This window comes from Sander vitreus, chromosome 16 (genome assembly GCF_031162955.1).
Source record: "Sander vitreus isolate 19-12246 chromosome 16, sanVit1, whole genome shotgun sequence".
NCBI classification, from domain to species: domain Eukaryota; kingdom Metazoa; phylum Chordata; class Actinopteri; order Perciformes; family Percidae; genus Sander; species Sander vitreus.
In genome coordinates, this window is record NC_135870.1 from 8,937,084 (window position 1) to 8,963,136 (window position 26,053).

Here is a 26,053-nt window from a genome sequence, read left to right on the forward strand (position 1 = left end):
ATGAGAACGAAATAAGAACTCAGGTCTCCGTGCTGACCAACTACTATAGTGATTAATAAATAATTAAAAACATTCCTTCATAAGCCTACTTAAAACAATTACAAATAAAATAATTTACAAAGACAGTATCAGAATAGCAGCAAGTAAGTAAACAAATAAAGTGCAGTGCTATTTCTTGAGAAGACTCAAAGGCATGGTAGTGTGGAGGAGTTCATTAGTCTGACCGCATCCGAGTAGAAGCTGTTCTTCAGCCTGGTGGTCCTTGCCTGGATGCTACGCAGCCTTCTGCCTGAGGGGAGGTGGAAAACAGTCTGTTTGCAGGGTGGGTAGAGTCTCTCATGATGCAGGTCGCTCTGTCCCTGCCTTGGCTTGTGTAAATGTCTGAGAGGGCTGGTAGGTCGCTTCCGATGGTCCGTTGTGCAGACCTTACCACCCTCTGCAGCATCTCCTTCTCTGCCACTGTGCAGCTGCCATACCACACAGTGATGCAGGAGGACAAGGTGCTCTCCACCACGCACCTGTAGAAGGAGCTGAGGATGTTGATATCCAGCCTTGCCTTCTTCAGCTTCCTCAGGAAATAAAGGCATTGATGTGCTTTTTTTAAGGTGGTCAAGGTGTTGTGGTGCCAGGTGAGGGTGTTGGAGATGTGTACTCCGAGGTATCTGATGCTAGGTACCCTCTCCACAGTTGCACCGTCGATGCGGAGAGGAGGGGGGGCAGTGCCGGTCTTGTGGAAATCCACAATTATCTCCTTGGTCTTGGTGGTGTTCAGGATGAGGTTGTCCTCCTTGCACCACAGCTCCAGTCCATCCATCTCCTGCCTGTATGCTAACTCGTTCCCTTTGGTGATAAGCCCAACCTCTGCAGTGTCGTCTGCGAACTTCACTATGAGGATGCTGTCATAGTGAGCTTTGCAGTCATGTGTGAGCAGTGTGTAGAGCAGCGGGCTGAGGACATAGCCCTGGGGGGAGCCAGTGTTGAGGGTGATGTATGATGATGTGGTGTTGTTAACCCTTACAGACTGGGGTCTGTTGGACAGGAAGTTTAAGATCCAGTTACAGAGCGATGGAGCTAGACCTAGTGCTGCCAGTTTGTTCACCAGTGTCTGTGGAATGATTGTGTTAAAAGCAGAACTGAAGTCCAAGAAGAGCATCCTCACGTAGGAGTCCTTGTTCTCCAGGTGTGTGAGGGACTTGTGGACCACAGCAGCGATGACGTCAGCTGTGGAGCGGTTCCGCCTGTAGGCATACTGATGATGGTCAGCTGTTATGTTGATGGACTTTTTTATGTGCGACATAACCAGCCTCTCAAAGCACTTCATTGCTATTGGTGTGAGAGCGATCGGGCGGTAGTCATTTAGACGGGACACTGTGGCGGCCTTTGGCACAGGGACGTTGGTGGACGTCTTGAAGCACGTTGGTACGGTGGCCTGGGAGAGTGAGTTGTTAAAAATTTCCGTCATGACATCTGACAGCTGGTACACGCAGTCCTTCAGGACCCGGCCCAGGACCCCATCGGGGCCTGCAGCTTTGCGGGGATTGATTTTCTGCAGTGTCATCCTCACCTCAGCTGCTGTCAGACTGAGAGGGGGGTCCTCTGGTGGAAGTGTGACCCTGGAGGTAGTGGTGGTGTTTGATGCCTCAAAAAAGGAGTTAGTTTACCTCATTATTTGAAGTTTGGGCCACGTTTAAGATGAAAATCCAACATTATAACATTGTAGATATGACATACACGGAAAAGCATAATATGTCACCTTTTAACGACAAGCTGATTTACAGATTAGTAGTCCATTAAGTTTTGTTTTTTTTGTGCCAAATATTCACTGGTTCCCTTTTCTTTTTCTTTTCTTTTCTTTTTAATTAGACTGCTATGATAGCAGATATCTTTGGGTTGTAATGTGCTGGTCTATTTAAAGACCTTGGGCTCTGGTTTATGGTGGTGGCAACTATTTTCTGACATTTTAAGGGCGATTTAATTGAGAAAATAATCACCAAATTCATCAATAATGGAAAAAAAAATGTTTTATGTAGCCATATTCATGAGATCATTTAACACTTTGTCTTAGATCAGTGGAGATGAAGGGAGACATCGGGAAAGACTCAAACACAAACACCTCTTGTGTCTTCTTTTCCATTGTGAGGAATCAGTGGATTATATTTGTCACATGGAGCGGGCCCCTGCCACATTCTCTCATGGCAGCTTTGTTATGCATTTAGGAGGATAATGTAGCTCCTAGGCCACATTAACAAACTGGTCTTCCCTTTCTGACTTCCCTTGTTACATTTTGGCTTCACAGGCAACCGTTAAAAAAACAGACGCCTTTATGCAAAGGCCATGTGGGCAGTGCGTGTCAAAGTGTGACAATGGGATTGTGTGTGTGTGTGTGTGTGTGTGTGTGTGTGTGGCCTCGGGGCTCTAATTAGGGACGGGGGTGTTCAGGTATCACAGGTTGATTGTTTGTAACTTGATCCTGACGTGAAAAGACAAGGGTTTTATTTTCAGTGGTGTCTTTTAAAAAAGGATTCTTTTACCTGAAGGCTGTTGTGCTGCATTTCAACAGTTATTAACAGTTATTTTTAAAGGAAGTCACATTCAGAGAGAGTAAATGCCATGTGTGTTGGTACTGTAGCTTTAGGTGTTTTCCTGTGGTGTGGCATGCCACAGAGGGGGGTTTCTACTGATTAAAAATTGATGAGCAGCTGAGTGCCGTGTAGCCTGAGCCGTGCATTCCTGCACTCTTTCGTGTGTGTGTGTGTGTGTGTGTGTGTGTGACTGAGCTGGAGACACAGGCAGTGGCTAGGCTATTGTGAAGGTATCAGATTTACCTAAGCTCACATTCCATGTGTGTGTGTGTCATGTTTTTGCCACATCCCACTGTTTTCTTTATGTGTAACATCTTGTGTTCCATCAAACATGTTCTGTTTGAGGTTCTGGAGACCCCGGAGCCTTTTTAACAGCTTAAACGAAACACAATTACCGTTGTATCACCATGATAATTAAAATTGCTAGATTTGATGTTCTTCTAAATGACAGTGTGAAAATAATGTGACAAGGACTTGCTTGTAGTAACAAACCTACAGAGAATTATCACCAGGATCTGCAGCTCCTCTCGACTTAACGAAGCTTGAGTTTTAGATCGTTGTTTAGCTGTCCAACTTCACTGCTTTAGTTCACTCTCACCGCTCACGCCATCCTAGGCTCTTGCCAAAAGTTTTATAGGGTCTGGCAACCGTTGTTATTTTTGTTGAACACAAACTCAACTCTGCTAGCTAGTTTATTTATTTTGACATTCATTTTAACAGACTTTATTGTGTATCGATGCAGCCCTGATATGTTTATATGCATGTATCTGTGCTGGATAACCAGTGTTGTCCTTCTTGTGTCAAAATGTCTTTATGGAGTGAAAAACCAAATACAAATATTTGAATAAGTTCACTCTCAACACTCTCATAGCATCATTTTCGGTTACAGCAGGCAGCTGTTTTCAGCAACAACAAAAAAATGAAAGAAATGCACTGTACACTCCCTGCTCAACATCAAACAGCAGACAGACACAGTTGGCGACTATCTGGTTAACATAGTGAAGCATTTCACAGCTAAAGAGACAGATATTTCCCTCAGGAGTTGGTAGAGACTGAGATATATGTACTAACTATATATGTACTAAGCAGAACATTTTACAGTGGAATATCAGTCAGAGCTCACTGGTGGACAAATTATGTAATGGAGACACTGTTTTTAATTTAACTTAAACCTAGTTTGGCATATCTGTACTGCAATTTCTTTCAGTGATACCAATATATCCATAATAAGCTAACATCTGTTCTCTAGTAACAATACTTTATGATAATTTCCATATATCCTTCATCAAATGTGCAAACCCAGTTTGTGGAATATGAAAGGGTCACCACTTTCATATTATTATGAAGTATTGAGTAATAGTATTGAGTATTGAGTTTTTAATAAGGCCAGAAGAAGAACAAATATTTAAAAGTGAAACATTAGGTTGATTTGTTTATTTTCACACATACAGTATTGGGGTTTGTGGGACCCCAGACAATCAGGAAGTCAGGTCAATGACAACAAAATAAAAGCATGGATATTTGTTTGGCACGCCATCACTCACTTCATAAATGTGGCAGCAGTGTAATAAACTGCAGTCTCACATCTGTTGTGACTCCTGGACCAAACACACCACGAGTGTTAAGTCATTAGCAGGAAACTGCATTTTCAAGAGGTAAGAAGAGAGTGTGAGATATAGAGGGACGATGAATGACCTCATTGCCTGGACCTGCTGTTGAGTGGGATTATGGGTAGGCCCCGGAGAGAACATTACACTGATTGATTGTTGAGGATCTGAGAGGCCAAATAAAGATCCGTTTCTCCTGAGAAATGTTAGATTACAGTCCCAAATCAATATCTGCCTAGGAAATCGTCTAGTCTTAATCTGCATTGCTAGTTGTACTCGTGAATACGCAGGCCACAATAAGTAATTGGGTTGTTTTTTGTTGTTGTTGGCTCACTTTTAATCACGACATGCTAACCGGCAACAAAGGATTCCATTGACTACGCTAAGCTAAGCTATCACCGGCGCTGCCAGACTAAAACAATGCATGCACTGAGACAAAAATGCGTTTGCCCACCTATATAAATATAGAGGAGATGGTGAATAACCCTATTTCAACAAACGGTGGCGTATTCCTTTAACAACTTATTAAAGGGGTGATAGAATGATTATATAGGGTATTTCACACTGTTCCTTAAGGTCTCCTAATACGGTATGTAACATTGGTTGGGCTGAAAATGGCCCGAGTGCTATTCTAAACTACCCTGTGAATATGGCTCTATTTGGAACAAGAGCTTTTCTTCCAAATATGATATGCTCATGAATATTTAGATGAGCTGCGCGCTGATTGGTTGAGCAAACCACATACACATACATTGGAGACGAGACAGCAGGTCTCATATTTCAGACACTGCAATGTTATACATTGTTTGTCTGCTATTTCGTTACTAAATTCGGAGACTTTTTTATGCGAGAAATCACCTATATAAAGCTCAAATATGGGCCGTTTTACGAAAATTGATGGTTAATTGCAAATTTGGTAAGACGTGTCGGACTTCAGGAGCTCCACACAGTCTGACGAGAAAGCGGCAGCCCGTCAGCGTTTCTGGGTTACTGGAGTACCAGGGCTCGGGGCCAGCTGCCGGCATAACTATAGTATATTTACAGTTTGAATTTCGTCACGGCATGTATATCACAGCTACCCTAAGGTCTTACAAAGCTTAGCTAACACTTTTGTCCAATTTCAATTTAATGCATTTTTGTGAATTTCAGAGGTCTTGTTAGGAGGAGGCAAGCTAGCTCTCATTGATAGAGCTCCGTCCAGCTCACTCGTGGACAAGAGGCGTTTATTTCCCCGATCATTTGTTTAAATAACTCAACACACATATTCACTATAAGATTAACTGGAACCTGTGGTAAGAGATTGCGGGCGTAACAAGCTCGCTGACCGCGCTCTCACTCACACACACCGGCCATTTAGCAGGAAGAGGGGACAGAAACAGTGACTTTGCGCGGGTATGGAGTGCGCGGATATGGAGTGCCGCGGGCTGCCGGCCGTGATGGAGCTCCATCTAGCTCACAGTGGGCCAGGGTCTGTGAAGGAAGGCGGGCCGGGCGGCGAGGCAGCAACCCAGGCAGCACCAGCCGCTGAACTCCGACACACAGTTGGACAAAATTTGCAATTAGCCATCAATTTTTGTAAAACGGCCCATATTTGACCTCTACATAGTTGATTTCTCGCGTAAAAAAAGTCTCAATAGTGAATTTTGTGATGAAATAGCAGACGAACAATGTATACAATTTCTGAGATCTGTGCAACCTATTCAGAAGACTACCTGATCTCAGATCAGTGGTGTAGCCTATGTAAATGTTGGGGCGTGACAATCATTTGCCCGTTTTCAGAGGCAGTTTCAAATTGTGACATTTGCAGAAGAAAGGGGTATCAATTGGATTTTGAGGTTCTATGTATGTCTTATTTACCCACCAAACTGTCGTTATTCAACTATGACAAGGTAAAATCGGTTTTGCATTCTATCACCCCTTTAAAGGGATATTTCATATTTCATTCATATTTCATATAAGATGAATATATCTTTTTTGGGTCAGAAATGTGAATTTTTATTTTTGAAATTGGTGCCTTCTAGGCCGAGAAAAGCCATAAAATGTGTTTTTGGTTCATGTGGATGAAAGACACCAACTCCCAAAATGCACTTGCAGAGTCCACTCCCAAACCACGCCTACAGTTTACAGACAGTAAAGTGTAAAGTGTGTTTTATTGTCATACACAAAACGTTTCACCGTGGCTCAAGTGGTGTTACACATTTAAAATATATAAAAACGACATTATATAAAAACAACATACGAAACAGGCTACATTTAGTGCACACACATCATAGGCTCCGTAAAGTCCACTCCACTAGTCTTACTCGGCGACTGAGCAGTACACTGTTGTTCAGACTGTTGTTTCCACAACAACAAAAACACAGCAGTCTCTGAACTCGCGTTGGGAGTATCATTGAAGTTGGATGTAGTCCAGTTTGTTGTCTAATGAGCGGTCACTTGCAAGCAGGATAGCAGGCTAGCGTTAGCTTTCCAGTTCCTGGTGGGACTCATTAAGTGGGAAATCCTCAAAAAATATTGTTCACAACCTGGCAACCCAAAAATTGGTCTTCTTATTAATGGCTTATAACTGTTCTATAAAGCATTACATCCATTGCTAACTAATAATAGGGGAGTCAAAGCCATTAGTTACAACTTATATTTATGGGGACTTATTAGCAAGTGGTACCAACAATGTGGTTGATTTCAAAATAAAAAGCTGATTTATTATAATAATTGTCCTCCTAATTGCTCCTAACTGACAGGAATCAGATTTGAGAGCATAAAATCATAAATGCATGTTGAATTTATCTTCTTTTTTCTCTCTCCGTGCTCACACCGGATGATGTGATGCGAACCTGCAGCCTTAGTCTTGCATCCTGACATCACTTTGCGCTCCAGGATATTGTAACTGTGGGGAAGCATCACGTAATTGACGGTGATGTAACAGCAACTCAAAGAAGAAAAAAACAACAACCCGATAATAATAATCTGCTCTGAATGGTGCCTTTTGCTCCGCAGAGCCTCCAGCAACACATTGTGGTGGATTTAAATGCACCAGAGAGAGAGAGAGAGAGAGAGAGAGAGAGAGAGAGAGAGAGAGAGAGAGAGACTCCCGTGACAGAGCCGTTCCGCTTCATCACCATGCTGTGACCAGTTGCGCGCAGAGACCGGAGCCAGACAGAGTCCGACCACGAACAGGTTTTCGATCAGCTGTTGTCGGAGTTTGCGCCGCAGTGCCGTTACGGCGCTCTTAACGAGAAGAGAAACCCACGGAGGGAAAAGGAGACGCCGGTTTGTTGTTGTCTCCTGTCCGCTGGACTGACATCGCATGGGGACATGAACAGTGTGGATCCAGCCTCTAACAAACTGTTGACTTTCAATCAGCGGTAAAAAAAAAAAAAAAAAACGAAACAAAAATGTTACTCTTACCTGTGTTTCTGCATGCCACCTCTCATCTGTTGAATGCATAGCTCTTTGTCGTCGCTCTGTCATATCCCTGCAGCACTGGCATATTTGATCATGCAGCCCCGAACAAATGAGACAAAGCAGAAGACACCTGCTCCGGTGTGCAAACAGTTGTTGGTGCGTAAAGTGCCCTCTTATACGCTCTTAAATCGGCAAATAATGTTTCCAATAATCGACTGTTTTGGTCGAGTTTTGATACTTCTAGTTATGCAAATTGCAATTGCAAAATGTGTTGATATTTTTCTGGGAAACTGAGCACCACTGAATCCACAAGTCTCCAGTCTGGAAGTATTGACTCTCTTCAACAGACTCTTTTAGCCACAACAGCATTTAATTGACCGACAGCGTATGTTTATGTGCAGCTTGGTCGCCAGTTTTATGAATTGTAAACTGAGTCGGTGCGGGTATTCTGTTGCTTATTAGCCTAATTGATCCATCTCCTTTTTTGAAAGCAGATATTTAAGTATATGCATGGAAAATTATGAATTATGCATGGCATGCTTTTCAGTTGAAGTTACTGTAGAGTGGAGGCGCATGCAGCATGCAGCTCTGGCGTATGTTGCCACACTGAAAGCATGCATCTGGCTTAAACCCTGCAGCTGAGTTCAGATGTACAGTAGTCCAAGTCCTGCAGCTCTTTACCAGCAAGAGACTGGGGCTGCAGTGACACTTGAACAGAGAGAGATCTTATAGTGAACATAAAGCTCTTATAGCACAGTGCTGCCAATAGCAGAGACGCCTCCTTTCCATGCCGCACCAACTGTGCGGAGAGGGAAGAGGCAAAGATGTCCTGAAATTTCCATGAAATGCTCTATGACTTATCAAAATGCTGTCATGGCTTGTTATGGCATGAATTGCCTTTGTTTCTTCCGTTTTGTGTGATAATCATCTGCATCTTTGTCCAGCTCTTCCTTATATTTTTAGATTCTGTACATCACTGTTGCAAATTTACTTTGTGACTTCTTTTGTTAAGAATAATCTAGAGGCTCTGATAGAAAAGTGTATGATGGGTTAGTATTCATCTGCACTGTGCATGCAGTGCACCAATCTGTAACTTGTTTTTGAAGAAATTAACAATCACGTCTTACCGCAGAGATCAGATAATTCAAATTGGGTGAAAATGGTTTACATCCCAAAATGATATACCAAACCATTGTTACACATGGGGGGGGGGGACTACACCAGAGTTCTATCATTTAACATTTTAAGCACACATTTCTGCATTAATTTTCCTAGGAACTGCAGCAGTCGACTGACATTTGAGATATGGATATAGGAGACAGAAAAGCTGTTGAATGTTTGATAAATTCTGAATGTTGGGCCTTTTTATTCGCTTCATTGTCATTCTCAAGAGTCTTGTTAGCTTCTACACCTGTTAACATCAAGGTCTTTTCGTGTGTTTTCTTTCCAACACAATCTCTAAAAGAGCAACTTTATGGAATGATGGGTTTAAAGAGTCATACAGTGTTTGACATAACCGATAAAAGGATTGGCTTTTTTCTTGAGCAGCACTATGAGGTTTAGTATGATGGGTGGCAGTGTGATTTATACTTCACATTTCATTGTACTGTATGGAGCCTTTCAGTGGCGACTGTCCATTGTCTTGTGACAGAAGCCACAATTTGTAACCTTTCCCGTACTCCATTACTGAGGGCAGCAGTTGAGTAATGAATATCCATTTTACCTCTTCTCTGTTTCAGAGCTACAGTATTTCTCTTTGGTCCAAGCTTTCAAAGTCATTTTTTTTGGCTAACAGCCATTACGCTGCTGAAAAGTGAGGGAACCGTTGTGATGCAGAGTTCAAGTTAGGAAGTTCAGGATAATGGTTTCAGCTGTGTTATATCTCTGCTACATGTTAAGCAGCATGTCAGGAGTGTAAGGTAACAGGCAGTTCATAATCAATCACGCTTTTATTATCACAAGACGAAGTTTCGTCAGCCATGTTGGCATGTGTACTTACAAAAGGCACAGCTTTGAGCTAAATCTTATTGCCAGTATGCTAACATGCTCACAATGACAATGCTAACATGCTAACGTTTAGCAGATATAATGTTTACCATGTTCACCATCTTATTTATGTGTGTTAGTATGCTAACATTTGCTAATTAGCACATAACAGAAAGTAAGCTTACAGCTGAAGCTGATGGGCATTTCATTAGTTTTGCAGGTATTTAGCCATGTCTTGGCATTATATGAAAGGTTAAGATATCACCAAAGTTAATACAATTGATCATATGGATACCATGAATGTACCAAATTTCATGGCAATCCATCCAATAGTTGAGATATATCAGTAAATGTTGGGCCAACCCACTGACTGACATCGCCATCCCATAAAGCCACGCAGCTAGCATAGTTAAAAAAGGAAAGAATTATAAAATGGGCATCAAACCTCAGTGCTCGTTAAGCTGTATTCATTTGGAAAAAAATAAGTTGAACATTTTAAAATCCATAAAAATAAATCTTGGATCAAACTCAGCACTTACTCAGTATTAAACAACTATTAAAGATTTGAAGGAAAACATAATGGGGAAAGTTTCAATCCTTAGTTTTGTTATAGTGAATGGAACAAAAAATCCTGACAAGATGAACAAGCTCACACTGTAGATCTTTTTTGTTGTTGCTTTGATTCCTCAAACATGCTGTGCTTGAAATCAGAATTTCATCTCCACTCTGTTGCACTCCCAGAGCTCTGTTGACAGGTACATGTTCCTCATCACACTTGAGGCACTTCCTCGGCTCATTCCACCTCTTTAATAGGTGTCAGCGCCGCTTTTTGGTCTGACAGAAACCGCCTTGTGCACAAACGGTTTTTAGTTCACCACGGGGCTACACCTCCTACATGCGTTAAAATATCTCTAAATTTTTGCTAAAATTGGACACACGTTTTCCCCAAGTACACAAGAATGCATTCTCATTCTGGCACTTTTTCCTTTGGGCATTATACAGCCAAGTGTTGCGGTTTTGAAAACATCTTTCTGTGCAAGTAACTGCTTAAATGCATCTATATACTCAAGCCATACCAACTAAGGTTATAAAACAAATAAATCTCTCGTTGATGATGTTCATGTTGTTGATAACACATGCAATTCCAAAACAAAAAGCTCAGTTCAGCCCTAAAATGTTCATCCATGAGTACCATTAAATATCACAAGAACGGCCTTTATAGAAGGAGATGTGCTTCACTAGGAGATGGAGGGGTTTTCATTAGGAAGGTGGGTGGGGTGGTATCACTTAATCTTCCCACCACCAAGGTAAAATCATTTTCCTGATTCCCCTCTCAGAGGAAAAGTGAAGGGTAGAAAAGAAGCAACCTGGTTGCTGAGAAGAAAAAGTGGGAGCACATAAAGGTAAAAGCTGTGATGGAGCACATGTTGTGGTGGTGCAGCAGACCCCACCCCAATCACCAGTATGTAGAGGAGGAGAGTGGGTAAGGAAACAGTGATGGATACATCCTGTAGCACAGATGCACTTTAAAATGCGTCCTTTAAGCTTGAGTGTACATTATGTATTAACAGCCCCACCCTGCAGAGATAGAGGGAGAGAAACCTGACCAGAGAGGAGAAGAGTTAGGGGGAGGTATAAGAGGAGTGGGGGATGTAGTCTAGAGGAAGCAGAAGGCATGCAGGTCATATCACCACTCAGACAATCAAAGATATATGCAAGCACAAGGTATACAAAATACCCCCCACCATGTGCACACACATGTACGGTTTACCACTCGCTGCCATATTTTGTAGATTCCTTGGGCCATAAAATCATGTTTTGGGTAATTAGGTGAAGCATGTGTAGAGCTCAGGTGGTATAATGAATACAAAAAATGTAAAACTATTTTTTGGGATTGGGATAAATGTAGTGTAGGGGGGCAACAACACAGATTGGCCCTTCCCAAATTGGTAGGAGTACCATTACCATTGTGGTACATGCTAAACAATTTTTATGTTTTCACATTTTTAGGGCAAAGTCTAAGGTTTTATGACTTAAGCATGCTGAAATATTAGCCTAGGAGCAGAAGATATTAGTCTCTCTGTGTGTGGGAAGGCTATGTCTGAGTATTAGACCAATGGCTGAAACGATAAAAAGTTTGAATTTAAGCTGAAAAATATTTGGAATGCATTTGATGCTTCTGGTTTCTTCAGTTAGATTCAAGAGTCTTCAGTATAGTCAAGCTAGGTGTGTGTGTGTGTGTGTGTGTGTGTGTGTGTGTGTGTGTGTGTGTGTGTGTCTTTCTATGTTTTAGTGATATTTTATCTACTGTGTGTGCGCATTTGGCTATTGGACCAACAGTCTGCTCTCCCAGCCAGTCTCCATCTATCACTGGAGTTAATTCAATCAGGACCCACGTCTTAATCAGAACTGGGGTTGGCCGCCGCTCCCGGCCAGTCACCATGCCACCAGCAGCCCGCCACACTGACAAAGACTCAGACAGGAGGAAGGGAAAGAAAGAAAAAGGCAAGATGAGAGAGAGAGAAAGACGTAGGGTGAACCAAGTGGGCATGGACAAGAAGCAAGATTAGAAAAAAGACTGGAGAAAAGCAGATGCAGCAACTGCCACAGTTTATGTATGTCTGTGTTATGTGATGGAGGACAGACAGGCCATGTGTCTGACCATGCGTTTGTGTTGCAGCTCTGCCTCGGAGGACTTGGGCTGCAGGCGTGGAGACTTCAGCAGGAAACACTATGGTTCGGTGGAGCTGGTGAGTCCCACCCACAATGCATTCATCTGTTTGTTGCTCTCTTTGTGTCTCAGCGGGACCGTCTCCTCATCCTCTTTCCCCCCATCCTCCTTGTTGATTCTTCTCATCATAATCTCCCCTCCCTTTCTGCCTCTCTCTGTTATTTCCTTCCCCTCGTTTCTGTTGGCATGGACGGACAACAGAGGGGGACTGATGAGTCATGACGTACTGGGTGTGGTCCAGCAATGTGCTTTGCCAGTGTGGATCACTATGGACTCCACTCACAGTGATGCCTGCTCAGCCCCTAAAGTTCATGTTTTGTTTTGATGCTGCAGCACAGTGTTTGTCTTTGTGGTTGATTACTAAGCTGTTGAGTCATTGTTGCTTTGGGGGATTGTGTGTACGAGTGCACGTCCCTCCACTGTGAGCTGAGTCTGGGCATCCAGATAGCCCAGAGGAACAGGAAGTCTTGGGTTTCACACTGCAATCGTACTTCCTACCGGAGACATATTGTGGGCTTGTCCATGAGTGCTGCGCCCCACGTGTGCTACAGATTAGGGTTGAGGAGAAACCACATGCTGCCAATCAGCACTAGCACACTGACACTACACACAGTACTGCTGTGTGGGGGGGTATGTATGTGACAAAAGGAGAGGGAGAGAGCAGTTTCCAAGCACTGATGAGTTCACTGATAGCTTTAATATTCAAAGTGTGTCGGTCACACAACAGCATGAGACGCCTGTTCCACTTCCTCCACATGTGCTTTAGACTTCTTCATCTTCGTCACATTTGCTACACTTAGCATTTGATATTTCTGCTGTACGTATAGCAAGCTTAAGGGTCTTCTGTGATCCATCATGATGGATTAACTATTAGATATTAAGACAATATGCATTGGTAGATGATACAAATGTCAACTAACTAAGAGTCACTGGTCCTATTTTAAATGGCCTCCCCAGATGCTCACTGTAGGCTGCAAATAATTGTCATTTATTATTGATTTATTAATAGTTAAATTTATCAAATGATGCATAACTGCAGATATGTTCACAAGTCATTTTTTGGAAGTCCAAGTCGAGTCTCAAGTCTTTGAGGGGCAAGTCCAAGTCAAGTCTCAAGTCTCTGGCCATCTGATCTGTCCCTTGTTAAATCTTATAAATTCGGAGCATGTCCTGTAGCTACCATCCATACAGTACAGTATCAAAATCAGTTGAAGGATAACTTTATGGGGTCTACTTAACACATTCCTCGAGCCCTCAGACCTGGTGAAATATTAACCTAAGTCTGTCACATCATATGGATACAACTATAAAGATACAATTTGCCTGTTCCCAGCATGAAGTCCGACGTTGATCCGGCATCATTTATTTTGGTGCCACACACCATGCATGTAGCTGTTCGCTTACTGCCACTGTTTCCGAAGTTATTGAAAGCAAAACCAATGACAAAAGGCACAACTCCAGGAGGAATTGGTGTCGCCATCGCCAATGCATTTTTGTGAGTGTGCGCACATAAGGCATAGGACATGCGTTACGTTGCACATTATGGCAAATTGCAGGGGACATGCAGCTCGTCATACGTTTCCCCAACGTATATGCGCCAATAAAAGAAAATAGAAATACATGAAAAAATTTTGATTTAAAAAGCAATAATTGCATGAAAACAGGTTGTTGACGAGTATCGAAGCTCGAGTCCAAGTCTGAAGTCTTTTGGGTCAAGTCTGAAGTCTTTTAGGTTGAGTCGCAAGTCAAGTCTGAAGTCTTTTAGGTTGAGTCACAAGTCAAGTCTGAAGTCAGCTGTTTGTGTGACTTAAGTACGACTGAGTCAGAGTTTCAGACTTGAGTCCCCATCTCTGCATAATTGTGAAAAATGCCCTAATCAGAGCACAGTCCAAAACCCAAAAATATTCAATTTACAATTATATAAAGCAGAGAAAAGGTTTTTTGAAAAACATTTAAGATGCTGGAATCAGCTAATGTTTCGCCATTTTTGCGATTAAATGGTAAATTGAATCAAAATTGCCATATGCCATAGTCAACTGCCTCATATGACTAATATGTTTACATTTACCTCACAAAGACTGTGAACTAGCTGTCATGTGAATATAACTTCAGGAACAAAGATGAATGTAGCGTGATGTTAGCATTAAATAATTTTACCCACATTTTTGTGCTGGAACATTTCTTTTGCCAAACGCAGTGACTTCGTGGAGTCTCTGTGACAACAAGGGCAAAGCCAGGCTAGCTGTTTTACCTCGCTTCCAGTCTTTATGCTAAGCTAATCGCCTGCTGGCTCTAGCTTCATATTTAGCATACTGAGAGTAATGATCATGAATGGGATGACAAAAATAGATAAAGTAGCAACACCATAGTGTAAAAATGGACAGTTCAGTGTTTACATTTACCCAAACTGAACCACTAACAACTTCCTCTACAACCTTCTATTTGGCCTCGATGACTAGTTCCCCCACCGACACAGCCTTTTTGGTGTTAGTTAATTAGTATTAAGGCCAATTATAAGTGCTACGGTATGATTACTCAGAACTACCATCTCAGTTTTGTTGTAATTAGCAAGAATCAGTTTAATCAGGTTAATTAAGTATATCACCAAAACAAATCTCGCATAAACCTTAAAAAATGGTGGTATGATTGATGGAAGAGTAAATGGATAACGGAAAATTACCAGCAGGGCTTGATAAAGCCTGGCTGATCTTCAGAAATAGCCTCAGGGAGGATAATCACATGTTGCCAAGCTTAGCTTAGTTTTGTTTTTCTGTTGGAAAGAGAAATAAAATTGCTTGTTTGAAGTGCACATACAAGGGAAAGTGTTTTTTGTCAACTCCGGCTCTCACACTGTTTAAGGCTGTACGTCTCCAGGGGAGGTTTGTGCAAAGGTCGGGAAAGAGTCTGTGGAAAATTCAGGTCCTGGTTCCTTATAGCCAACAAACAGCTCCTTGTGTTGACAGTATTGAATCTGTGTGCTCAAAGTCTGTGTCTGTCCAATGTGAAGTGGGCAACATATCAGCACCTGACATTTCCATAGAAATCATAAAAGTCATAAAATTAGGAAAGTGTGACAATTTGACTTTCTCTTGAATATCCACGACTCTTGGATAAATCTAGTTCTCACTTTGAAGGCGTGTTCACAGAATCAAGCTTTACAGTATTATACAGTAGAGTTATACAAAGAGCTTCTTGCTGATATATTGGAAATGTCACCACAAAAATAACAAAGACGTTCGAGTACAAGTTATCTGCAATTCCTAGAAAACCTAATCCATACCTCTATGCTGAGCCTAATACCCTTACCTTTATAGTTAAATGCTACCCCAACTTGTTGGGAAAGGCCTATTTCTAGATTAAACCAACTCCATTTAGATGTCCAAATGAATCCTTGAACCAGTGCCATTGCCAGGATTTTACAAATACTCCCCAACCCAACCCCCCAAAGAAATGTTTGACTACCAAAAACTACAAAATGTAAATTAAGTTAACTGTTTAATTATATTTTCTGTAAATCTTATTGGTTTAATGCCTTTGGGAAAAAATACTGAATAATTTCATTATATTTTAATTAATGTAATAATCTTTGCCTAGAATAAAAATTTAAATTGAACTAGATTTAAAAAATACCAGAATCCAACCTTAAAGCTTCAGTGCGTAACTTTTTGATATTAATGAACATCCGTTACATTCAAGCCATTGCCAAATGAGTTGCTACAAAGATCATTTATAATAAAGACTGTCAGTTCCACACAACTCTCTCTGTATTTCTCAGTATGACTGTGTTCAGATTGTGGCTTCCGGTGACTTTTCCGCGCAGAAGCTTGAGTGAAGATAATGACCTCTTCTGAAGAGTCCATCATGTTTTTTTAATCCTCCGTGTCTCCTTGGCTACTAGCAACTGCGTGGAGGAGGGGTGGGAGTGCGTGTGCGATCACGGAAGGCTTGTATCATGTGGACGCGCCGACAGTGTTGTTGTCATTATTTGTATGTTTGTTCACTTGTGAGATGTGTCCAGAGAGGATGAAAGAGATGTTATGTGACAATATGTGGATACGCCTGTCTTAAAAATGTGTTCAACCTAAATGTAAGGAAAGCCCTATGACTGCACTGGTGGAGCTGTCTATGTGTCTGTCCTTGTCTTATGTGTCTATTTTGTTATTTTACATGAGTTGTGTCATGAAATGATAGTGTATGTTTAGTTTTTGTCTTACAATTTTTATTTTGTATTGTTTATGATGTTATGTGTATTTATTATTGCATTGCCACAATTTAAAGTGAGTTGTAAGGAACTCAGGAAGAATAGCACCTGCAATGCAGGAGCTAATGAGGATCCTAAATAAACAAACAAACAAACTTAGAATTTCTCATGGGGGCGACAGTTTATTAATTATACATTTATAATTTATGTATAAAGAAAAACAAATTCCTGGACATGTCTTGTTTAAAACAGCTAGTGAAATATACACAGCTACTAGAATAAATATGTACTTAATGTATGTTAAATATTACACATTATATCTTACATTTAAAATCCTAGAGTTTCTCTACTTGTGCCACCTGTTGACTGTTGACACTTTCATGCAAGATTTGTAAAACAATTTATCTTATAGTTCTTAATGTGACAGCAAGAAAAAGTACTTTTATCATGAACTCTGGTAAAGTTTTATAGTTAACTCTACCAAAATAGGTCTTTTTTTTAATATAACGTGTTATAAAATACAGCTTACAGTGGAATGTTTGCCTTAAAATATATTTTGGATTCTTTTTTTAACATGTGAAGACAAACTAGTAATTACATCTAAAGTAAAGTTAAAGTGACCACAGTGTGAACCTAATTTTTCTGACTACAAATCACTTCACCTTTGTGTTTTATCTTTTGTAGACATGACACTGACTCCAGTGTGTTGCAGTGCTTTGAAGAACATGCTTTCAAATGTCTCAACACAAGTGGGAGACACAGATTCAAAGCAGGGTCTCCCTAATAAGAGAGACCAGCATAAGTAGAGCCGTGACTCATCCCGTTTGTTTTATTTTTGGCATCATTGAAGAGGCGGTAGCAGTTGCCAATAAGAGCAGGTAGCCTACCTCCATAGACGCTGTCATGGGGGTATGATTCACTCCAGTCCACACACACACACACACACACACACACACACACACACACACACAAACCACTTTCACATTAAAGAAGTGTTAGGATCTGAAGTGGAAACTCTGTTCCAAGTGCATTTGATAAGGAAACCAGATATTGTACTGTAGAAATCAGGGACGCTTTTGAAGTGCAAAGTTAATTTTCTGTTATAATGAGACATGAGGATTGCTCTCACTAAATATATCCTTCTGTATGTGTGCACCCTTATGAGCATCACATCTTCAGAATAAAGTTAAAATCCCTCTAACAACAAAACTAAGTCTACAGCCATGCCAGCTGTTCTGTGCTGATGAACTTTGGCATTAAGCTAAATGCTCACATCAGCACGCTAACATGCTCACAATGATCATGCTAGCATGCCATAGCATGTCATAGCTTAGCACGTTGGCGTGCAACATGTGTAGTAAACGCAAAGTAGCCTACAGCTGAGAGTGATGGGAATGTAATTAGTTTTTCAGGTGTTTGGTCATAAACGATTGTAGTTTAGTATTGGACACATTTTGACTTGATGATGGCACTAGATAAAAAAGTCAGTTTTTACAATTAATCCGTTAAGAACCATGACTGTTTGTACTAAATGTCATGGCAATCCATTGAATATTTGTCAAGATATTTCGATTAAAAACAAAAATGTCAAATTGGCGCTAGAGGAAAAGTCAGAGGATCCTCAAAAGTCATTAGAGGTTATCCTTGGGGAGGCATGAAGGTCTGTACAAACTTTCATGGCAATCCATCTAATAATCTTTGAGATATTACAGTCCGACCAAATGACAGACTGACATTGCCGCTAGCATGGCTAAAATACATCCTGATCCAGAGACATGGAGGAAAGACTTTACCTACATTCACTCTGAACTCATCAGGAGCTCAGTGTGCAGTGGAATATTCATGTACTCACCGGTTCACTACACTGGAACATATTGAATCATAGGATTGTTTTGGCTAAGTTATCCTGAATGAAGGCGAGAGTGTGGGGAATCAGTAGTGTGTGTGAGGTTCCTATTAACCTCTGTGCCAGCTCACACTCATCCACACAAATGAGCAAACAAATACTCCATGATGGCATCTGCATTCATCGATAGAGACAAACACTAACACAAACACAAAGGCAACTCCCACCCTGTCTTGTCACTTCATTCAACGACAACTCCACGGTCCACCTTTTAAAAGCTCTATTGTGTGTGGCACGCCAAAGCTGAAGCCAATGACAATTACTCCCATTTCATCCTGACATAACAGTTTGGAGAGCGTGGCGTTGTTGTTGTTTTTTTTTTCCTGTAAAGTGAATTGTCTTCATTTGAGTCCCACAGATGAAGGCGTGATGGCTAGAGACTAGAGAGGTGGGCACTAGCTGTCTCGGAATCTGGAAAACAAAAAACATGTTGGAGTTTTTGAGGATCAAACCCTTCAGACACACACATACAGTCATGTTGATTTTGGCCATGCCATGACTGAGACTACTGTGGGTACGAGTGTGTATTTGAGGAGCACTGTGTTGAGAGGTTAGCTGTCAGTCTTGCACAGTGACTGGTGAGCAGACGGCTCAACTCCCACTTGCCTACCAGTGTTACTGTCACTGGCTCAGAGGCTTTTGACTGTACTGTCACACTGAATCATTCCCACTCTTGGCGTACATGCGGCTCACTGTGTGTGACTGCGTCTGTTTGTGTGTTTATTGACATTAAAGCTATACTGTGTAACTTTGGCTGAACTGTGGCCACAAGTTGCAATTACAAGATGATGGCAGATTGAGTTTTTTTATAAAATATATGACCACCTAAGTATAAATGTAGCCACAATCAGCTGACAAAAAAACTTTAGAAATCGAGACGATTTTAAGGGTAAGGAAGTAGAGCTGAAACAATTAGTCGATTGATCATTTCATTGATCTGAAATATTTTAATATAAAATATAAAAATTATTTTATTTATTTTTAGCAAAAATGCCAAAAGATTCCCTGGTTGTGGCTTCTCAAATGTGAATGTTTGGTGTTTTTTAGTCTTCTACGTTATTTTTTGAGTGTTGGTCAGACGAAACAAGCAATTTGAATATGTCAACTTGAACTTTGGGAAAGTGTGAGGCACATTGTTTTTTGTTCTATTTTATGACACATCATAGACCAAACAATTATGGAATATAATCATTAGTTGCAGCCCTACGAAGCATTCTGGTTCATGATAAACAATACAAATTGGTTTGAACCCATGCTAAAATGTAGAAAACTGTAGCTCAATCACTGTAAATGGTTCCAATGATTAAGACTTGAAGGCCACATTTAAATATTTATCTTCTGCTGGCTCAACTCATTGCTCTGCCTACACACACACACACACACACGCACACGCACGCACGCGTGCGCGCGCCCAGATGTGTCGACAGCTTTCTGAACAGGAATGCGCACTCATGAGTCATAACTATAGCCACTGAGGTTTACTATTGGAGAATGATAGATTATAGTGGTAGTTACGATGGGTGGTACTTGTCACCCAGATTCACACAGGAACACACACTTGCAATCTTAAGTGCAAACTGACAAACTCGCCCAGAAACTGCAGAGAACATGGGCTCACCAGGGCTGCTTCTTTAACGTTTGACATGACGTTTTTCTCTGTTTATTGTCTGTGACACAAACGATCACAGGATTTTTGTGAGAGGTTGCCAATATTAAAACCCTTGTGCTTTATTGGTATATCTATACTTCGAGGTAGTTACATTTTTCTGTTGCCTGTTTGAAACTTTAATGAAGCTGCAGGGGCCATTTTAAGTTTCTTAAAGCAAAGTGATGCATGTAAAATTCTTAAAAATGAATTTGCAATGTAAATTATTTTTTAAAGGCATGTATTGTCTCTCTGGGTGTCTCTCTGTCCTATAGCAAAAGGTCCAACTAAGAAAGCAGTTGGTCATTGTAACCAGCAGGGGTGATTCTAGGATCAGACTTTTAGGGGGGCTAAGCCCGTAATGAGAATGTGACACGGACATAGTGCATGCAAAAGTGTTAACCCCCCCCCCTGCAAATCAGTAATTTCATTAGCCGATAACCTCTGAGCTAGCTACTGAACAACAATGTTTTTTGACACTATTAACACTATGATGGAACTAAACCTGACACTTTATAATTCACAGTAATAACGACCAATTTGACACAATGATCTAACATTCAGCAATTGTAGTTGCTTACGTTTCAATTTGGGTTCTAATCCAGAGCCATGCAATTACCAACTTCTTCTCTAGGGGCTACCAACGTTAAACTTCACAACCGCACTGACTTGCTCTCCATCTGGCAAGTTAGATAGAGACTCAGCCAAAGGCGGGAGTCTGGCGCAACCACCTCTAATTTGGCCAAAACTACATTCCTGTTGACCCTTTCCTTGACTGGGTTACAGGTGCATAGCATTGGCAACAGGATATTAAACCTGTTTCAAGCCCTTTTGAACCTGTAATTGTTTGTCCTCTGTCACTAACAAACAAGTTCACAAACTCTCACTTGAAGCACCAAAATTGATTAAAAAAACAGTTTTTTAATATTATAATTGTTGGGGGTGCTGAGATGAAATTTAGGGGCTTGAGCCCCTCTAAACGGGTCTAAAATTGCCCATGGTAACCAGTATCACATCCAACCTTTTAAAAAGTTCAGTTTAGAGTATAAAACACCTCTTTGAAAGTCATTTAAAAATATTCTATGTCATGGTTAGAGTAGTTAGAAGATGCATGGCGCTCTGCTGCTCTGTTCTGTGATCCCAGGCTTCACTGTAGCATCTGCCCACTCTTGAGGGCCCTTAAAGCTGCTGCACCCTACTAGCGGGACTCCTCCTGGGTGGGTGGGTAGGTGATCCAATGCCTTCAGTCCTAGTCATTAGATTTATCATCGCCAGTGTTGCTGTTGTATAAATGGGCAGATTCTTTATGTGGTGTTGTTGTTAGCATGGCTGGATTTGTCCTAGCCACAGGCAGCATTAATGCTAATCAGGTACAGTCAATGTTTAAATGGCAAACAGCCACATTACACACGCTTGTCTTTGATTTACAATTTTCACTTTATATTATACTACAGCTACAGTGGTGTGAAAAAGTGTTTGCCCCCTTCCTCATTTGATGTTCCTCATTTCGGAACATCAAACCAATTTAAACAATAGTCAAGGACAACACAAGTAAACACAAAATGCAATTTGTAAATGAAGGTGTTAATTATTAAAAGGTGAAAAAAAAATCCAAACCATCATGGCCCTGTGTGAAAAAGTGATTGCCCCCCTAAACCTAATAACTGGTTGGGCCACCCTTAGCAGCAACAACTGCAACCAAGCGTTTGCGATAACGTGCAATGAGGCTTTTACAGCGTCCTGGAGGAATTTTGGCCCACTCATCTTTGCAGAATTGTCCTAATTCAGTTACATTAGAGGGTTTTCGAGCATGAACGGCCTTTTTAAGGTCATACCACAACATCTCAATAGGATTCAGGTCAGGACTTTGGCTAGGCCACTCCAAAGTCTTCATTTAGTTTTTTCTTCAGCCATTCGGTGGTGGACTTGCTGGTGTGTTTAGGATCATTGTCCTGCTGCAGAACCCAAGTTCGTTTCAGCTTGAGTACACGAACAGATGGTCGGACATTCTCCTTCAGGATCTCTTGGTAGACAGCAGAATTCATAGTTCCTTTTATCACGGCAAGTCTTCCAGGTCCTGAAGCAGCAAAACAGCCCCAGACCATCACACTACCACCACCATATTTTACAGTTGGTATAATGTTCTTTTTATGAAATGCAGTGTTCCTTCGCCAGATATACTTGGACACACACCTTCCAAAGAGTTCCACTTTTGTCTCATCGGTCCACAGAATGTTGTCCCAAAAGTCTTGGGGATCATCAAGATGTGTTCTGGAGAAGTGAGACAAGCTTTGATGTTCTTTTTGCTCAGCAGTGGTTTTCTCCTTGGAACTCTGCCATGCAGGCCATTTTTGCCCAGTCTTTTCCTGATGGTGGAGGCATGAGCGCTGACCTTAACTGAGGCAAGTGAGGCCTGCAGTTCTTTGGGACGTTGTTGTGGGGTCTTTTGTGACCTCTTGGATGAGTCGTCGCTGCGCTCTTGGGAGTAATTTTTGGGCGGCCGGCCACTCCTGGGAAGGTTCACCACTGTTCCATGTCTTCGCCATTTGTGGATAATGGCTCTCACTGTGGTTCGCTGGATTCCCAAAGCTTTGGAAATGGCTTTATAACCCTTTCCAGACTGATAGATCTCAATTACTTTCTTTCTCAATTGTTCCTGAATTTCTTTGGGTCTCGGCATGATGTGTAGCTTTTAAGGATCTTCTGGTGGACCTTACTGTGTCAAGCAGCTCCTATTTAAGTGATGCCTTGATTGTGAACAGGTGTGGCAATAATCAGGCCTGGGTGTGGCTAGAGAAATTGAACTCAGGTGTGGACAACCACAGTTATAGTATGTTTTAACAAGGGGGGCAATCACTTTTTCACACAGGGCCATGATGGAACTAAACCTGACACTTTATAATTCACAGTAATAACGACCAATTTGACACAATGATCTAACATTCAGCAATTGTAGTTGCTTACGTTTCAATTTGGGTTCTAATCCAGAGCCATGCAATTACCAACTTCTTCTTTAGGGGCTACCAACGTTAAACTTCACAACCGCACTGACTTGCTCTCCATCTGGCAAGTTAGATAGAGACTCAGCCAAAGGCGGGAGTCTGGCGCAACCACCTCTACTTTGGCCAAAACTACATTCCTGTTGACCCTTTCCTTGACTGGGTTACAGGTGCATAGCATTGGCAACAGGATATTAAACCTGTTTCAAGCCCTTTTGAACCTGTAATTGTTTGTCCTCTGTCACTAACAAACAAGTTCACAAACTCTCACTTGAAGCACCAAAATTGATTAAAAAAACAGTTTTTTAATATTATAATTGTTGGGGGTGCTGAGATGAAATTTAGGGGCTTGAGCCCCTCTAAACGGGTCTAAAATTGCCCATGGTAACCAGTATCACATCCAACCTTTTAAAAAGTTCAGTTTAGAGTATAAAACACCTCTTTGAAAGTCATTTAAAATATTCTATGTCATGGTTAGAGTAGTTAGAAGATGCATGGCGCTCTGCTGCTCTGTTCTGTGATCCCAGGCTTCACTGTAGCATCTGCCCACTCTTGAGGGCCCTTAAAGCTGCTGCACCCTACTAGCGGGACTCCTCCTGGGTGGGTGGGTAGGTGATCCAATGCCTTCAGTCCTAGTCATTAGATTTATCATCGCCAGTGTTGCTGTTGTATAAATGGGCAGATTCTTTATGTGGTGTTGTTGTTAGCATGGCTGGATTTGTCCTAGCCACAGGCAGCATTAATGCTAATCAGGTACAGTCAATGTTTAAATGGCAAACAGCCACATTACACACGCTTGTCTTTGATTTACAATTTTCACTTTATATTATACTACAGCTACATCATGCGTTATGCATTATTATTAGCATTGCAAGAGTCTTCCACACATGATACTTTTCGCATGCATGTTATGCAGATCAGTTTGTCTGATTGCAGCTTGACGGAAGTAGCTCCTCTAAAAAAACATGAAAAAAGTGATACAAATGCTTAGTAGACTGAATTTATTCTCAAATATTTAAAGGAAAAGTCTGGTGATATTTAATACTTTTGTTATTGTCAACAAATTAAAAAATAAGACTAAAACCAGCTATGAAAATATATAACTAACAAGAATAAACTGTATCAAAAGCCTGATAGAGCTTGTTCCTCTGTGCCAAAGAGCTTTATCGTTTATCACAAAACTATTGAAAACAATGACTTCCATGGAATAGATGAATCACGCTGTGACTACTCAGTTAATATTTGCACAATACAGCATTATACTTTAAATGTAATTAACATTTAATTTGTCCTCACATTAACAACTATAGAAAAACATACTTAGTTGTTATACTTCAAAGTTTGTATTTTTCAACAGTATGCTTCACTTTTATGAGGGGAAAGGATTGCATGATTGATTTTGGCAAACAGAGATATTGCAAGTTTGGCTGGGGTTGCTGGAGTGTAAACTTCAGAGCTGCTATTTTACCCTAAACCCTGATATATACAGTAGTAACAAGTTAGCTCCCACACAGTGGATACTCCAGTCTTGAACAGGTACCTTTCTTACGTATCCTATACAGTAACCCCACAAAATGTAAGTAAGCTAGTTAGAGACTGTTCGGTATTTATGGAATGGACCACCGGAGGAAAATAGGGGAGGGTCATGTCTTTTTATTCTTTGTTGATGGGAAGGTCATCCAATTTGTTTTAGTCTAGGGGGGAGGGTCACCCAACTTTTGTATATGAGAACAGCAAAATTTCAAAGTCTTGTTTGGTGCATATTTATCCATGTAGCTCCATGTAGTTCTCTCAGTCTTGGCCCCTATCGCTAGCAGATGGGTCCCTCCTTGTTTAGTCAGCCAGACAATTTGAGCTGTAGCTTTAGAGATTTCCCAAACTGAATAAATCCCGCTCGCACATATAAACACAAAACGGCTTTGCATCTGCTGAAAAAATAATGTTATTCATTAGCATGATTGCCATACTGTTTAGTTAAAAAACATCCAAAACACCGTACAAAAACATAGCTGACCAGACGCAAGTTTTTATTTTGAAAAGTCGAAGCTCGCGCCGCGGACTGCACCAAGCCGGGAGGGCATGAGACGGGAGGTCTCCAGGCTGCAGCCATACCTGACTCAAATATCCTTTCGGTCCCGGTGATATTTTTTATATATATATATATATATATATATATATATATATATATATATATATATATAAAAACAACAACTTTTCAAGGCATTTGAGAAGGAAGGAGTGGTAGCATGCAAGCTCCCAAATTGACGCTCATCTGAGAAATGGAGTTTTGGATAATGTTCAGCTTCGGCAGCTTTACCTATGCTAAAATATACAATGAATGAGGAAGCCTAGTGACGAGTCCATAGCAACCAGTGTTGTAATTCTTATTACCCAGTGTGCCTTGCTGAATGGTCTCAATATTTTATTGTTTTATTTCATGTGAATACTAGTTTACTAGATGAGTAACTTAGTATTTGAAGTAATGCAGTAATGCAGGAAGTGTGCATTTAGTTTCCATGTTTATTGTGTTTCCACAACAATGTTAGTGAGTAAATCTACTGAAATGGCCACCACACCATAACAGAGGAGTGGGATGTGTAAGATGAAGATGCAGAGGTTTAGTTATGTATTTCATGGGTGTAAAACAACAATGGCTATCTGTATGTCTTTGCCAAGCGCAAACCAGTACATGAGGATTCAATAAATTGTTGGGGAGGGTCATCCCTTTTTACCTAATCATTTTGGAGGGTCATTCAAAATTTGTTGCTGGTGAAGGGAGGGTCAGGTCAATTTTGACTGAAGATCCCAAAACTCCTCCGGTGGCCCCTGAAATAAATAACAAACAGTCAATCAGCCAGGCATCATTTGCATCTTAGAGCATTCAAACACACAGTTTAATCCATTCCTTACACATTGCTCTTGGGTTTTTGGTTTTGGAAAAAAAAAACGTTGCTTGTAGAGGAGAGAAAAAAAGACCCGATAACAGTTTCT

General features: G+C 41.0%; 1 protein-coding gene across 5 annotated transcripts in view; it reads left to right on the top strand.

Annotated features, from left to right (window-relative positions):
* garnl3 (GTPase activating Rap/RanGAP domain like 3) overlaps positions 1 to 26,053 on the top strand; it is an 83,290-nt gene that overhangs the window by 17,004 nt on the left and 40,233 nt on the right. For 3 of the 5 annotated variants that reach the window (XM_078271090.1, XM_078271094.1, XM_078271091.1), the window contains exon 2: positions 12,261 to 12,330. In XM_078271090.1, coding sequence (XP_078127216.1) covers positions 12,261 to 12,330 — 70 coding nt within the window. The other 2 variants (XM_078271092.1, XM_078271093.1) reach the window with 2 other exon arrangements.